At 36.1% G+C, this 14040-nt stretch overlaps 1 protein-coding gene across 1 annotated transcript in view; it reads left to right on the top strand.

Annotated features, from left to right (window-relative positions):
• The window catches only part of MTREX (Mtr4 exosome RNA helicase), a 92188-nt gene that overhangs the window by 51917 nt on the left and 26231 nt on the right, over positions 1 to 14040 (top strand). The window contains exons 19-21 of the mRNA XM_043976883.1: positions 8051 to 8179; positions 12281 to 12391; positions 13344 to 13532. Of these exons, the coding sequence (XP_043832818.1) occupies positions 8051 to 8179; positions 12281 to 12391; positions 13344 to 13532 (429 nt within the window). The remainder of the gene's footprint in view (positions 1 to 8050; positions 8180 to 12280; positions 12392 to 13343; positions 13533 to 14040) is intronic.

The following is a 14040-nucleotide window of genomic DNA, read 5'->3' as shown; positions in this document are numbered from 1 at the left end:
GTACCTTGCTATTCCTTATCACTAAAGAAACTTTCTATGGTCCTCACCTTTCTCTGTCTGCTCATCTTGCCTTTTACTTGACTTTTATCTCCTTTAAGGGGGGCACTGTTTCCCGGCTGACCTATCCCAAGCTTCAGAAGTCCCAGGTGGTATGATTTAAGGAAGATCAGGTTCTTCACTCACCTGGCCTGTTCCCTGGTCCGTAGATGACCCCAGACCAACTTGCTATTCAACCAGCTTTGTGTGTTGTGGTTGTCAGCTCCAGGGAGCCTGTGCCCCTCCCCCACCTGTGCCACTGCTACTCGAGCCTACCTCCTGGTTCTCAGCAGGGGTGAAAAACCCAAGTTCTGCCTCAGCACCAGCATAGACCCCTATAGTCTCCCCCCTGCCCAGGGCTCAGCCCTCTCACCAGACTGTGAGCTTAGTTCCAGATGACACTGGTGCTTCAGCTGATTCAGAGGCTCTGGGGGTCTCCTTCTCTAGTGGGGCCTTCCTGGGACTGGATGTGTCAGGGTGACTGGGGTTGGGCTCCACTCCTGTCTCAGCATAGCAGCTCCCTCCTTCTGACCTTCCAAATCTTCTTGGTTAGAAGATGATTTCAGCACATTCCTCTGTGGGTTTTGCTGTTCCAGGCATTGTCCTATGGCATTATTTGGATGTTTTTTTGGAGCAATTGTGTCATGAGTTCGAGAGCTCACCGCCTCTCTAAGCTTTCTTATTAATTTAAGTTGTAGAAAATAAGGGAAGAAGTAGAAAAAGGAATAATCTCTGGCTCTCTCTGATATTTAGGAAACATTTTAAAATTCTCATATATAAAGTAGAAATTAGTGTTGTGTCCTAAGAGAAGTTATACTAAAATTTGATATTCATCCGTTTCTTCTTCTTTTTTTTTTCGTTTATTCTTCTTTTTAAAAAAAGTTGATGAAATTTCAGTTTATAAGCCTCTCTCTACCACAAATAAATAGGTAATAGTCAAAGTAGATTATCCTATAGGTTGTATACAAACGTGTATCTTGTTGAGCATTTTGAATTTATCACCTCTCCAGGAAATGGGCAGCATGCTTCATCATCAGCCCTCTGATTTTATGGCTGGTCACTACATTGGTCAGAGTTTTTCCTAAAGCTAGAGGTGGTTCATGATAATGTGGAAATTTATTTTGATTTGGGCACCCTACCTTTGGGCTAGGATTAGAAAGCCTTAGGCCCTCAGGGTTTTTTCTGCCCTGGAGGGGCTGGTGCCCCTCCCCCTCTGCTTCAGCTGAGCCAAAAAGCCTTGTGGGCTGTACAAGACACCAGGTCAGACAGCTGGTGGAAGGGAGCCCCAGCTCCCTCCGCCCTGAGTGGATCTATCCCAGAGATCCTCATCTCATCCAGGCTGGGCTCTGACGTAGCCTATTCTGAGGTCCTAGGTGCGCAGCAGGGGGCATGGGCCCCTGGAGCCCTGGGTATGGTATGCATGAGACACTTGAATGTCCCCGTCCCCCCAGCCACAGCCCTGGCTGGCAGATTATCTTGGGGTGTGTGGGGGGCACAGGATGCCCTGAGATTTGAATGGAGAGAAGGAAGATATATATAGACCTGGGAGTTAGACAGCAAGGGGGGCTGACAAGATTAGAGGGGCAGCAGAGGGCAGATTGACGGAGCAGACAGACAGACAGAACAGGAGGCAGTGAAGAGCACAGAAGTGGTCAGCAGAGGGTACAGGTTGGAGAAAGCGAAGATTAAGAGAACAAAAGGACACTGGAGCACTAGGAGAACAGAAGGAGAGGTCGGTGAGAGAGAAACACAGGGTTTCAGCAGTGGCAGTACAGAGAGTTAGACACAGGGGGATAGACAAAGTGAAAGGGCCTCTCAGTTAGAAGAAAGGAGCTGGGCAGTGAAAGTGGAACATACCCTAGGGCAAGAGGCAGCAATGGCCATTAATTGTATTTAAAAAGTTCCAGGCTCAGCAGGTGGAAAGAGACTTGCAGGAATGCAGTCAGGTTGTACATTTTATTTCCCTGTATTCTTAATTTAAAATTGTATCTCATAAATAAACTCTGCTTTGACAATTTAGTTAAAAGGCTTCTTAATCTTTTGCTTATCAGTTTGGGAGTGGAGCAGTGTGGTGGAACTTTATAAACAGCCCCTACTAAGTTAATAGCAGTCAGATAGCCAGTTAGTCAAAAGTCCCAGATTAAGTACCCCAGTCAGATTAGCCCCCCAAATTAGCCCTAGTTAAGTAAAATATTTCTACAATAATTAAAATTTGAGATAGGAATTTGACCTGGTAATATTTGAATAGAATTTGAAATGTTAAAGCAGTTTGCATTGGATAAGGAATTAATATCACATTTTCAATTGCATCTTCATTCATGATTGATATCATCTTACCATACTCTTAAGAATATATGAAATATTTGTTACCATTTCTTTAGTAAGAGAAAAAATCCTTTAAATAAATGCTTTACATTTACATGATGCTTGATTATTTTTAAATGATTTTACATACATTAATGATATCATTTATGGAATTATTTAAGGTTTGCAAAGTGCAAATACTTTACCACCTTTTTTTTTTTTTAAGTGAGGCAGTTGGGGTTAAGTGACTTGCCCAGGGTCACACAGCTAGTAAGTGTTAAGTGTCTGAGGCCGGATTTGAACTCAGGTACTCCTGACTCCATGGCCGGTGCTTTATCCACTGCGCCACCTAGCTGCCCCACTTTACCACCTTTTGATGCAATATTTGATCCTTAGAGCAACTTTGCTGCTGATAGTGTGTGAGGTGGTCAGTATAAATATACTTCCTCTTCTCAGATTTCCTCTTCTGAATTTTACTTTTGAAATCTTAATTTTATTTACATCTTATATCACTTTTATTTCCAAAACCCTCCCCTTTCTGGCAAGCCTTCCTGTATAGCAAAGATTTTTTAAAGAGAAAGGGAAAAAAAGTTCAATCAATCAACACATTATGTATGTCTGACAGTTTATGCAGTGATTCACTCTAGTTGTATCCCTTCTCTATTTAAAAAAGGGGGGGGAAGGAGAAGTATTTTTCCCAACTCTTTTTTTTTTCCTTTGGTCAGTAACAATTATTATAATCCCTTTTTTCTTTCTGTTTATAATCCTGCAGTTATTGTATTCTATTTGCCATTTCTCACGGATTAGTAATAATCTGTTACAATCATATACCACACTTTGTTTTCCCATTCCTCAGTCAGTGCTCATCTGTTTTGTATTGGTTGCCTGTTTTCTGCTGCCTCTTCTACATCAACTATTTTCCATATTTTGTCCTATTTAACAATTTGCTGAATGTGAGGTAAAAACTCAGTTATTTGATTTATGTTTTTCTTAATGTTTTGTAGCATTGTACTATTATTATTTGTTAACAATTTACAATTCTTCCTTTAAGAATTTTTTATATCCTTTAACCACTTAGCTAGTCATGAGTGGCTCTTGGTCTTTATCTATGTTAACTTCCTGTAGATCTTGAATATATGGCCCTTATCCAAAATATTTCATGAACCTATCCTTTCCAGCAAATGATATTCCATCTTATTGCATCTTTATTCTGTTTGTGCAAAAGCTTTTTAATTTTATTTAATCACAATTATCTATTTTATCCTTTATGATTGCCTCTAACTCTTGTTTGTGTTAAGAATATTCTCCCTGTTATAATTGTGAGCCTTATCTGATTTCATTCTTTTCTGATTTTCAGTGTTGTGATCTATATATTTAGTTTGCCTATCCATTTTGAACTTATTATAACGTGTTATATAATGTTAGTGTAAACCTCGTTTATGTCGAAATACTTTATAGTTTTCCCAGTAGTTTTGTCTTACAGAGGGAGTTCTTCCACAAGTAATTCGTGTTTTCAAATTTACCACCTCTCCTTACAAAAAATTAAAAACACAGGGAGATAGCTGAAAGTCATAAAACTGGCTGGTAGCAGACCCAGGAATCTTGATTGCTTTTCCAGTGCTCTCTCCTCCTCACTATTTTTTCCTCCTGTCTTTTCCCCGTAGGAAATTTTTGCATTATTTTTTCCCCTTTAAAAAGTTTTAAATTCTGTTGAAATAATAGCAATATGGGTACACTTTGTTTTCACTCAATATTGCCATAGGTCTATCTACAACTTCAACTTTCCAGGAGACAGATTATTGAAATTTGTTACTTATCTGTCATTTGGAGGTTTATTTGAAATAGTAGTTTTTACTTCTGTGCCAACTGCTAAATTATTTTGTTCATAGTAGAAAAGTTGACAACTAATGTCCTTCTACAGTTATGGACAAGATAGCTTACCTACAACTGGTTATTCCTTAATTTGTTCGTGCATAATAGACAATTTTGCTAATAAAGAGTATTAACTCTTATTTTTTCATGGGAGATACAATATACTTTCATCAGTTCTGCATCAGAGATGAGGTGTAGCTAGCTTGCTTTTGTTTACAGATACCTCGTGGAAATTTTTTACAGTAATTTTGCCTTTAGTGCTTTAAAGTCAGGAAGTAAAATAATATAAGCAATAGAGAATTTTTTGTTTGGATTTATTTCTTTTGGTAAACTCAATTTTTTCCTTGTGAAGGTTACAGATAATTGTCTCTCTTGCAGACTTTTTATTGACTTTTAAAAGTAGTTTAAAATCTTGCGGGGGCGGCTAGGTGGCGCAGTGGATTAAGCACCGGCCCTGGATTCAGGAGGACCTGAGTTCAAATCCGGCCTCAGACACTTGACACTTACTAGCTGTGTGACCCTGGGCAAGTCACTTATCCCCCATTGCCCTGCAAAAAAAAAAAAAAGGTTTAAAATCTTAATCCAAAGATTTTGTGGTAGTAGAATTTTTCAGAGTTGGGGTATATAGTACTTGCTGAGTGAGCATAAATTATCATTATTATTATTATAAAATGAAAAGTAATTTCACTTTATAGGGGATAGACTTTGAATTCATGGTGCTTAATTTAACGTGATGCATAATTTAAAAGGAATATAGAATATTGGAATGTACCACATTTAAAACTTATCCATAGTCTCTTCTCCCTCATGTTTAGGAAATAAACATTAGTTGTCCATTTTTATTGTCTAATGAAGCAAGGATTTCATTTAAGGAAGGTTAAGTGCAAATTTGTGAAAATATGTATGGTTTTCAAAATTATGTGCTAGAATTGCAAATGGACACACTTCATAATTTTAATGCCTGTGGAACCACGCTGGACAGTCTATATATTATACACCAAGAAGTGAAATTTTTAGTAGGCACTTCCTGTTAGGAGGGCCAGCTATCCCCACCAATTGCCACCCACAAAGCAAGCGGACTAGCCTGGCTGAAGAAGCAAAGCCCCCTGAGGGAGACCTAGGAAGCAGTATAATGTCAGGAAAGTCAACGTACCATCACCACCATCCCACCACCTCTTCTTCAACCCTAATGATTATCACCCAGGACCCCAAGTCCTAGAGCCTTGGGAATAACTGACCCCAAGAGCACAGGCTCAGCAGCCCTCATTTAGGGAAGCAGTCACCATGAAAATCCCCCACTGATACCATTTGCTCAGCAGTTGTCACCATCAGTCAGGGAAGCCCGAGAACTCTGAGAGAACCCCCAGACCACCAAAGCTGCTTCCATCTCCACAGTCACCATCACAGGAAGCAACCATTATGGAAATGCAACCTGAGCAATACTCCTGGGGGTGCTGAAGCCACAGCCACTGAAGACTACCAGAGTCCTCAGCACTAACAGATGTTTTATTGTCAGAAATGGTTATGATTTCATCGGTAGACATTATATTAAAGAAGATTCATTACCATCTGCTTTGCTGCTTCAGTCTAAGAACCTTGGGAACTTGGCACTGAGTTTGCAGCTACAACTTCTTTGTGATATTTTATCTCCATTACAGTGTGAGCTCCTTGAGAGCAGGGACTCTTCTCTTAGGAGAGTGCTTTGCACATAGCAAGTGCTCGATAAATGCTTTTCATTCATTCAGTTTAAGGTGTGTTTTTCTTAGAGGGTTATTTTTAAAGTACCAGAGACTTTATAATCATACTCCCTACATCCCTATATCAGGTTAATATATACGGCTTTCTGATGTAATAAAGTATCTTAGAAGGTAATTTTTTTATTTATTCCCATGTCAATTTATAGATGGTAATAAGAATTTTTAAACCACTTTGATGCTTCTATAATATTAAACAAAATTTTCATTTAAAATTATAAGTGGATTACATGAACTATATTTCTCCTATATTTCTTTCATGTTCCTTTTTTTTTAAATTTTTGTTCCTATTATTTTTATTTGTCAATTAATATATGTAGGTTTTATTGGTATGCTCCTCAGAACCAAGGTAACCCTGAATTCTCAGAGTCCGTGTAAACTCAGCACAAATTTTGACAAGTCTTACCAGGATAGAAAGACACCGAGTAGGGACCCGGCAACAGATTGTATCTGTTATCATTCTTGCTAAGTTTGGAGAAACGTGTAATTGGAATGTTGGTGGCCAGGTCCAGATGATGAATTATTTTGGGTCATAACTCCTGAAGATCATCATCCACTAAGACAGAGGTCTTTCTACATCTAGAGGGCGCTCTCATACTAATTGAATCAGTTTGGGGGAAATATTGAAATGTTTATTATCAAAAGAGTTTAAGTACAAATAAAGAAACTTTTAGGCTATCTAGCAATTGCTTTACTGCATAAGGATTTCATTTTCAGATGAGTTCGTCTGCTTGTACGAGATATTTGAATTTTATAAGCTTAATAAATAAATAATAAAATAAATAGAAGTGATCCGTTCCTAATTAGATAATCACAGAAACATTAGCTATAAGCTTATTTATTTTTACTGTTATAAAAATTTGTTGAGTTTGGCATATAGTCTACATAGGTTATTACCATTTTTAGATGTGCTTTGAGTTCTGTTTTTCTTGAAGCATGCTGCTTTGCTAATTTTCCCAGCAGCATAGTCCCACATGAAAAATTAACATTCTTCATTAAATCACATTTTAAATTTCGGGTTATTATTACCATAAAAAGTCTTTTTGAAATGGTACAGTAATTAATTGTTGTTCCTTTTGTTTTGGCTGATAAATGCTATTTTTGGCAAGAAAAACGAAATGTTTTCTGTGAAGGACCCAGAAGAAACATTAGCACATGTATTACTTGAATAATAAAAAGTTATCATTTTCCTTCATGCCACTAAAAATCAAACATATGTTTTAGTATTGTTACTGCATTTGTGATATCTTTTTAGGGGAAAACAAGGTTTACCTTAAGAGAAATAACTTTGGTAATTAGCATTTATTATTTGTCTTTTGTATAAAGAATGTTATACTAAGCGTTATAGATGGTCCTCAAATAGCATACTTTTTTGTTAGCACTAGCATTTTTGAAGTCTTACCATGCTTTTCAATGTCATTAGTTCAAGTATATCTTTTTATAGCTTTTAAAAATAATTTAAAACCCAATGAAAAACTCACTTCTATTTATAAATATGTGCCTCTTTCAGTAAGATATTTTAGCATTTGGTTAATAGCAATATTTACCGAGAAGAAATAATTTTAAAACTTGTACATGAACAAAATTATTTTTTATGTTTAGATCTTTAAAAATTCATTTATGAACCTATTTTCTAGGTTTTGTTTTATTCTGGAATAGAAATGGAAAATTTAAACTTAGAATGCTTCAAATATGGTTATGCCTGAAGTACTTTGAGCTAAATTATGAGTCACAAACTTTTACAAAGTTCATTGGGAATTTGTCAGTTTAAACGCACTGCTCCTTCCAGAGAAATTATTTGTGACCCCAAGTTATCAGGGAAAGTTCAACTTAATAGAGCTACCTGCCCAATTATTTGATCTAGCTAGAACAGTATAATAGTCAAAGAATTATAATTTAATGTAATCATCAGGACAGGAATTTGGATGGTACTGTCTATCTGGATAGCTCACTAGAGCAAAAATACACTCCTGGCATTAATCTTTTTAGAAGCCACAGGTTTCCATAGTTTAAAAACTACTTATGTTAGTCATTTTGTAAGTGTTACATCTGGTTCATTAACATATCTCTCTGTCTCTCTCTAGCCTAATTCTGGTGAATTAGATCCTTTATATGTTGTAGAAGTACTTTTACACTGTAGTAAAGAGAGCTTGAAAAATTCTGCTACCGAGGCTGCTAAACCAGCAAAACCTGGTGAGAAAGGAGAGATGCAGGTTTGTATTGGATTTTTGTGTCCTAGTCTTTAAGCACTAATTTACTTGTACTGTTGACTCAATAGAGCATACTGAAATGATTTTATAATTAAAAAGGTTCCTAGTTGGTAAGAACATTTTTTATATTCTGTGGATTTATATATAAAGAGGCATATGTAATATTGCTGTCATGATTAATAAAACTTCAGTTTTCTTTGGTATTTGTCAAATATAGTGATTTAATGTGAAATGGAAATAGCAAAAAGTGACTGTTTATTTTATTATATTAATATGCATGTGAACTGATTTTTTTTACCAGTGCTTTACAGTTCATAGTTTATAATTTCTAACACTGGACAGGAGCTTAGAAATCATCTATTTCGATCCCCTCATTTTACAGATGAAGAAACAGCCTCAAAAGTCATGACTTGCTGAAGGTCACGCAGATTATTTGAGCCAGTAGTTAGACAGGTATTCTGATACCAAATAGAATTTAATCACCAGTTTGGTGTGAAAACTATTGTTTTGAATTTTGAAACATTTTGTTGAAGTCAGTCCCACCTATTTTTTGTGTTTTGGTTGTTTTTTGTTTTGTTTTGGTTTTTTTGACCAAGGATAAGGGGGGATCATTCCTGTGAAAATGGCATTTTAGAAAAGTAGAAGAATTCATATAAATAAATTCTCACCTACAACAAACATTTGTTAAAAGCTATTTAATTAGTATGTGCTTTATATTGTACACTGGCTTTAATCCACCATCTTCAAATAATTCAAACTTCATTATTTCTGTCATTGTGGATACTTTCTCCACCAATGAAGATCATAACCTCTTTGTTACTTAATAGAGCATCTTTGAGAAATTCTGTAGATTACAATATTAATCACCATCATAATGGTTACTAACCCTCTTTTAATTTAGTTAGGCTGGTCATCAGGCAGCAGATACTCAGTCTAATACCAGGCCTTTTTACATGGAAACTTATCAGCAATGTTTTAAATATTGGGTGGACTTCCTGCTATCACCTGAAACTTGTAGGATTTACACACATTTTAATAAAGAGGTCAGATTTGGTGTTGGAAGACCTGAGTTAACTTCCTGGCTTTGCTGCATCCTACCTGTATGAACCTAAGCAAGTCATAACTTCTTGGGCCCTTAGGTTCCTCAGATTTAAATGAGGGATTGAACTAGATGATCTCTAGAGGCTTTTCTCTAAAAGACCTCCACTGATGGAAAACTCATTTCATGCTAAAACAGTGAGTTTTGCTTTGGGACAGTTTTAGTTGTTTTAAAAAAACACACAAACTTTTATTAACTATATATTAATCCCTTATATTAAGCCTAAATCTAAAACTTCTACTCATTGTTTCCATTTCTGTCATTGGTACCAAGCTAAAAAAGTCTAATTCTTACTCTTTTACATGATAATCCTTCAAGTGCTTGTAGATATTTCCACCCCAAAGGAGTTGATGGCATTTTAAAAGGTGATGGTTATTATTAAATATCAAAACAGTGTTCCAGGTGGTCATCTTATGCTATTCTATCATCTCATCCTTTTCTTCTCTCCCTACCTAAATCATACAATCAAAAGAAATTTGTAGTGTTTTGCTCAGGTATCATTTCATGAATCCACACCTATTATAACTTTATACTGCTTTAGAGCTACTAGGCATAAAAAAAATTTGAAAGTTTATAATACTCTATTTGTTAATGGGGAAAACTACTCAAAAATTTGTTTGATAATTAATTCCTTGAACAAAGGGCCATATCTGTTTTACTTAATTGTATAATCCCCAGCTACATATGCCATATTTATTAATTCATTTAATAGATACTATATGGCAGTCCAGATACACAACGAGGCAAATTCACACACCACATGTAGCCCTTTGCTTTGAATGTGGGTTCTAGGTACATGGTGAAATTCATAACACTAGAAAGCTCTCTACAGAAATGACTACAAATCCTTTCCAAACTCTTTGTAGACATAGGACAGGAATCATACTTGCTTTGTTTGCAGGGAGAATGACATAGGTTGTAGGTTTCAGTAGCCCTCCTTCCTTCTAAAACTCCTCTGGGCATCTGATGTTAATGTTTTGGCATCCTTAGTTTATATTAAGGGGGAGAAAGCTTAGGAATATTGCTTTCTTGAAATAGAAAAACATCTTTAGGGGAACCTTTTATAGTAGCCACCAGCTTGAATAAGAGCATATTGGTAAAAGATGTCAAGTGAATTGGTTCTTACTGCCATGCTTTCATCTCTGTCACTTCTTTGCAGCAGTTGAATCAGAAATTAACCCACAAAGCTTTGGATTTGTAATTTTCAATCTCTAGACTCTCTTTCCCTCTAATTATTCCAAACACAAAAGAATATTTTTCTAAATTATATGCATATATCCTAAAAGTAATTTTCTAAATTATATGCCTATATCAGTCTCTTTAAAGGATTGCTTAATGATGTCAGGAAGTACAGAAAGAATATTCTAGCATCTGATTTAATAGTCCATAACTTTTTCCTCTTGTGAGGGCCCTGACTAGAGTTATTTATCACTCACATGTTAATCAACCATAAAGAAAAAGAATCATTAAGATTCATGAAGTCCAAATAAAACATCATAACCTTAGAATGAAGATAAATCTATATTAAGTCCCATAGATTAAAATAGTTATATATGCTATATTATTAGTTTTATAGGTTTCGGTCCGAAAGGTACTTTTCCAAATTGAAATCATATTCTTTTAGATGCTAGCTTTTAGATAAAACTGATTTTTTAACACCTAGATTATATTTGTTCGTTGTTTTAAAAATTTGTTTCATTAGTGAAATACATTTTTATCTTCTCCCCCTTTAAAAATTCCACTCAAGTTTTACTCCTCACCAGGATCTTCCCCCTCTCACCTCTGTCTGTATTTCAGAATTCCAAGATGTGGTCATCTTGGACTGTGTCCATTGGACAACCTTCTCTAAACCACCTACTTCTTGAGTTGATCTTCATGTCTGACCCTTTTTGGAAGAAGTAAGGTAGCAGGAGGAAAGAAACTTTGTGGTTACTTTAGCACCTTGGCTACTAACTCATAGGCCAACTCCATCCCCTCAGTCTCTGGGCTCGTTGAGGCAAATTATTCTTGGGCACAGGCATTGCCCAGGTATCTAGACTCTTCAGGACTCTTCTAGGATGAAAAATCACCTGTATTTCTAACATTTAACCTGTACCATGTGGTGCTTAAACAGTAGCTTGCTATCAGCCAACGTTAGCTCATTGCTATCCAGGAACTTTCGGTGGAAATACCTTCACACTAACCTAAAATCCTCCCGACTGCCAGGGTGAAGTTTTTAAAAAGAATGGGGTTAGCCCAGTTTCTACATGAGTGGCAAAAGAAATTAGTTACTGGCCTCCCCATCCCAGCATTATACACATGTAAACAGATGAACTGGTGAAGTTTTTAAAAAGAATGTGGTTAGGGCAGCTAGGTGGCGCAGTGGATAGAGCACCGGCCCTGGAGTCAGGAGTACCTGAGTTCAAATCCGACCTCAGACATTTAATACTTACTAGCTGTGTGACCCTGGGCAAGTCACTTAACCCTAATTGCCTCACTTAAAAAAAAAAAAAAGAATGAGGTTAGCCTATGTGGCTGTTCTTGCAAATAGGCTTGTTCACAAAATTAGGCACTTGAGGGATGGTGGCAGGAAGCATTGTGTCTGCCTTCTGTTAGTCAATTCCTTCTTTGCTGCTATTTTTGCTGTTTATGTACTGGCTTGTATTGTCTTTCTATTTGTATGTACTTTCTATCTGTGTATATTTTCAGTTTGATTATAAGTTACTCTGAGTGCAGGGACTACGTCTTAAAAAGTCTTGATATTTTTCATAGATGCTGTCATAGTATATAGAATCATAAAACCATAGATACAAAGCTAGAAGAGACATGAAAAACCATCTAGGTCAACTATTTCTTTTTGTGGTTTTTCTAAGATAGAAGATTCTCAATAATTGTGGTTTGTTTAATTGGTCACATCTGTGTTATGCTGCATTGTTGACTTTCTTTGAGAATCCTATTAAGTCTAAGAAATGGGGTGGTTTTACAGTGGGTTATTTAGATAATCATATAGAACCTTGTGCTATTAGGTGGTTCCAGTTCTGGTGCACCTCCTGTCTGCCATCAGCAGTGTTCGGCTTTATATTCCCCGAGATCTGAGGCCAGTTGACAACCGACAGAGTGTACTTAAATCAATACAGGTACAAATTTTTATTGCAGTTAAATAATTTTTACAATATTGTGAATTTCTGTAAACTATGATAGAAATTTATGTAGTGCCTTTTAAAAAATTACTTTCTTTAAAGGTTAGTTTCTTTAAAAATTATTTTCTTTAATATTGTTCAGGGATATTGCCACCAGTAACAACAATCCTTTGAAATAAAATTACTGTAAACTAACAGGAGCAGGACCACCAGTTGACCACTCTTTAAAGCTACCAGTAGTCTGGAAAATGAAGGTTTCTCAAAGGAAAATTATGGTATATTTACTCATCTTTACTAATACAGGGAAAGGTTTTCCTCTTTTCTAAATGCCAAATATGATTATACTCTGAGATCATCAGTTCAGCCTCTAGAGGCCAATAACGTTTTTTTCATCATGTGTCGTTTGGGATCAGTGTATTGATCAGAGCAGCCAAGTTTATGGTCATTACATTGTCGTTACTGTGCACAATGATCTCCCGTTTCTTCTCACTTTGCATTAGTTCATATAGGTTTTGCCATGTTTTTTCCCAAACCACCTACCCCATGTCATTTCTTATAGCACAGTAGTACTATCACAATCATATGCCACAACTTGTTCAGCCATTCCCCAATTAATGAGCATCTCCTTGATTTCTCTTTGCCACTATAAAAAGAGCTGCTATAGATATTTTTGTACATATGCGTTCTTTTTCTTTGATCTCTTTGGGATACAGACGTAGTTCCAAATTCTTTTCCAGAATTGTTGGACCATTTCACTCCTCCAGCAGCAATTCAGTTTTTCCTCAGACCCTTTTTAGCATTTGTCACTTCTGAAAGGTGGTACCTCAGAGTTGTTTTGATTTGCATTTCTCTAATCATTCATGATTTAGAGCATTTTAAGAAAATGGACTTTTAAGTTCTTTTCTTTCAGAGTCTTAAATAACAAATTTTTTAATGATTTTTATTTTAGGAAGTTCAAAAACGTTTTCCTGATGGTGTTCCATTACTAGATCCCATTGACGATATGGGCATACAAGATCAAGGACTTAAAAAAGTCATCCAGAAAGTAGAGGCTTTTGAACATCGAATGTATTCTCATCCACTTCACAATGATTCAAATTTGGAAACTGTTTATAAGCTTTGTGAAAGAAAAGCACAGGTACTACAAACTCACATCTTACTTTTTTATTTTCCCCTAATCATTATTTATGATTTGATCAAACACCACACACATTTCATTTGCATTTTACTTGAATCTCCATTTCTTATCATCTACTACATAATCACTAACTTGAATGTTTAAAAGTATATTTCTAATTTCTAATTTCTAAAAGTATATTTCTAATTCTAAGCTGCCCTGCTTTGTCCGTGTCCTGCTTTGATCTTCCTTCTGGTCTCTTCTGTGTGATTTTGGATGATTTAATTACTGATTTTTTTTTTGTAAGCATCGTTATAACTATCCCCTACTCCTTCAAACCTCTCCTTCCTGCCCAAAGCAGGTCACCTCGTGTGACAAATAAGTATAACTATGCAAAACAAATTTACACGTTGTGGGTGTTTTAAAATGTTCTGCATCTGTCTACCAAGAGGTATGGGAATCATGCTTTTTATTAAGCCTTCTAAAGTTATGCTTGGTCATTGCATTGATCAGAGTTCTTGAGTCTTTT

This window comes from Dromiciops gliroides, chromosome 1 (assembly GCF_019393635.1).
Source record: "Dromiciops gliroides isolate mDroGli1 chromosome 1, mDroGli1.pri, whole genome shotgun sequence".
In the NCBI taxonomy this organism is placed as follows: Eukaryota; Metazoa; Chordata; class Mammalia; order Microbiotheria; family Microbiotheriidae; genus Dromiciops; species Dromiciops gliroides.
The sequence above is the reverse complement of the archived record's forward strand: the minus strand, read 5'-3'. Positions and strand labels throughout refer to the sequence as shown.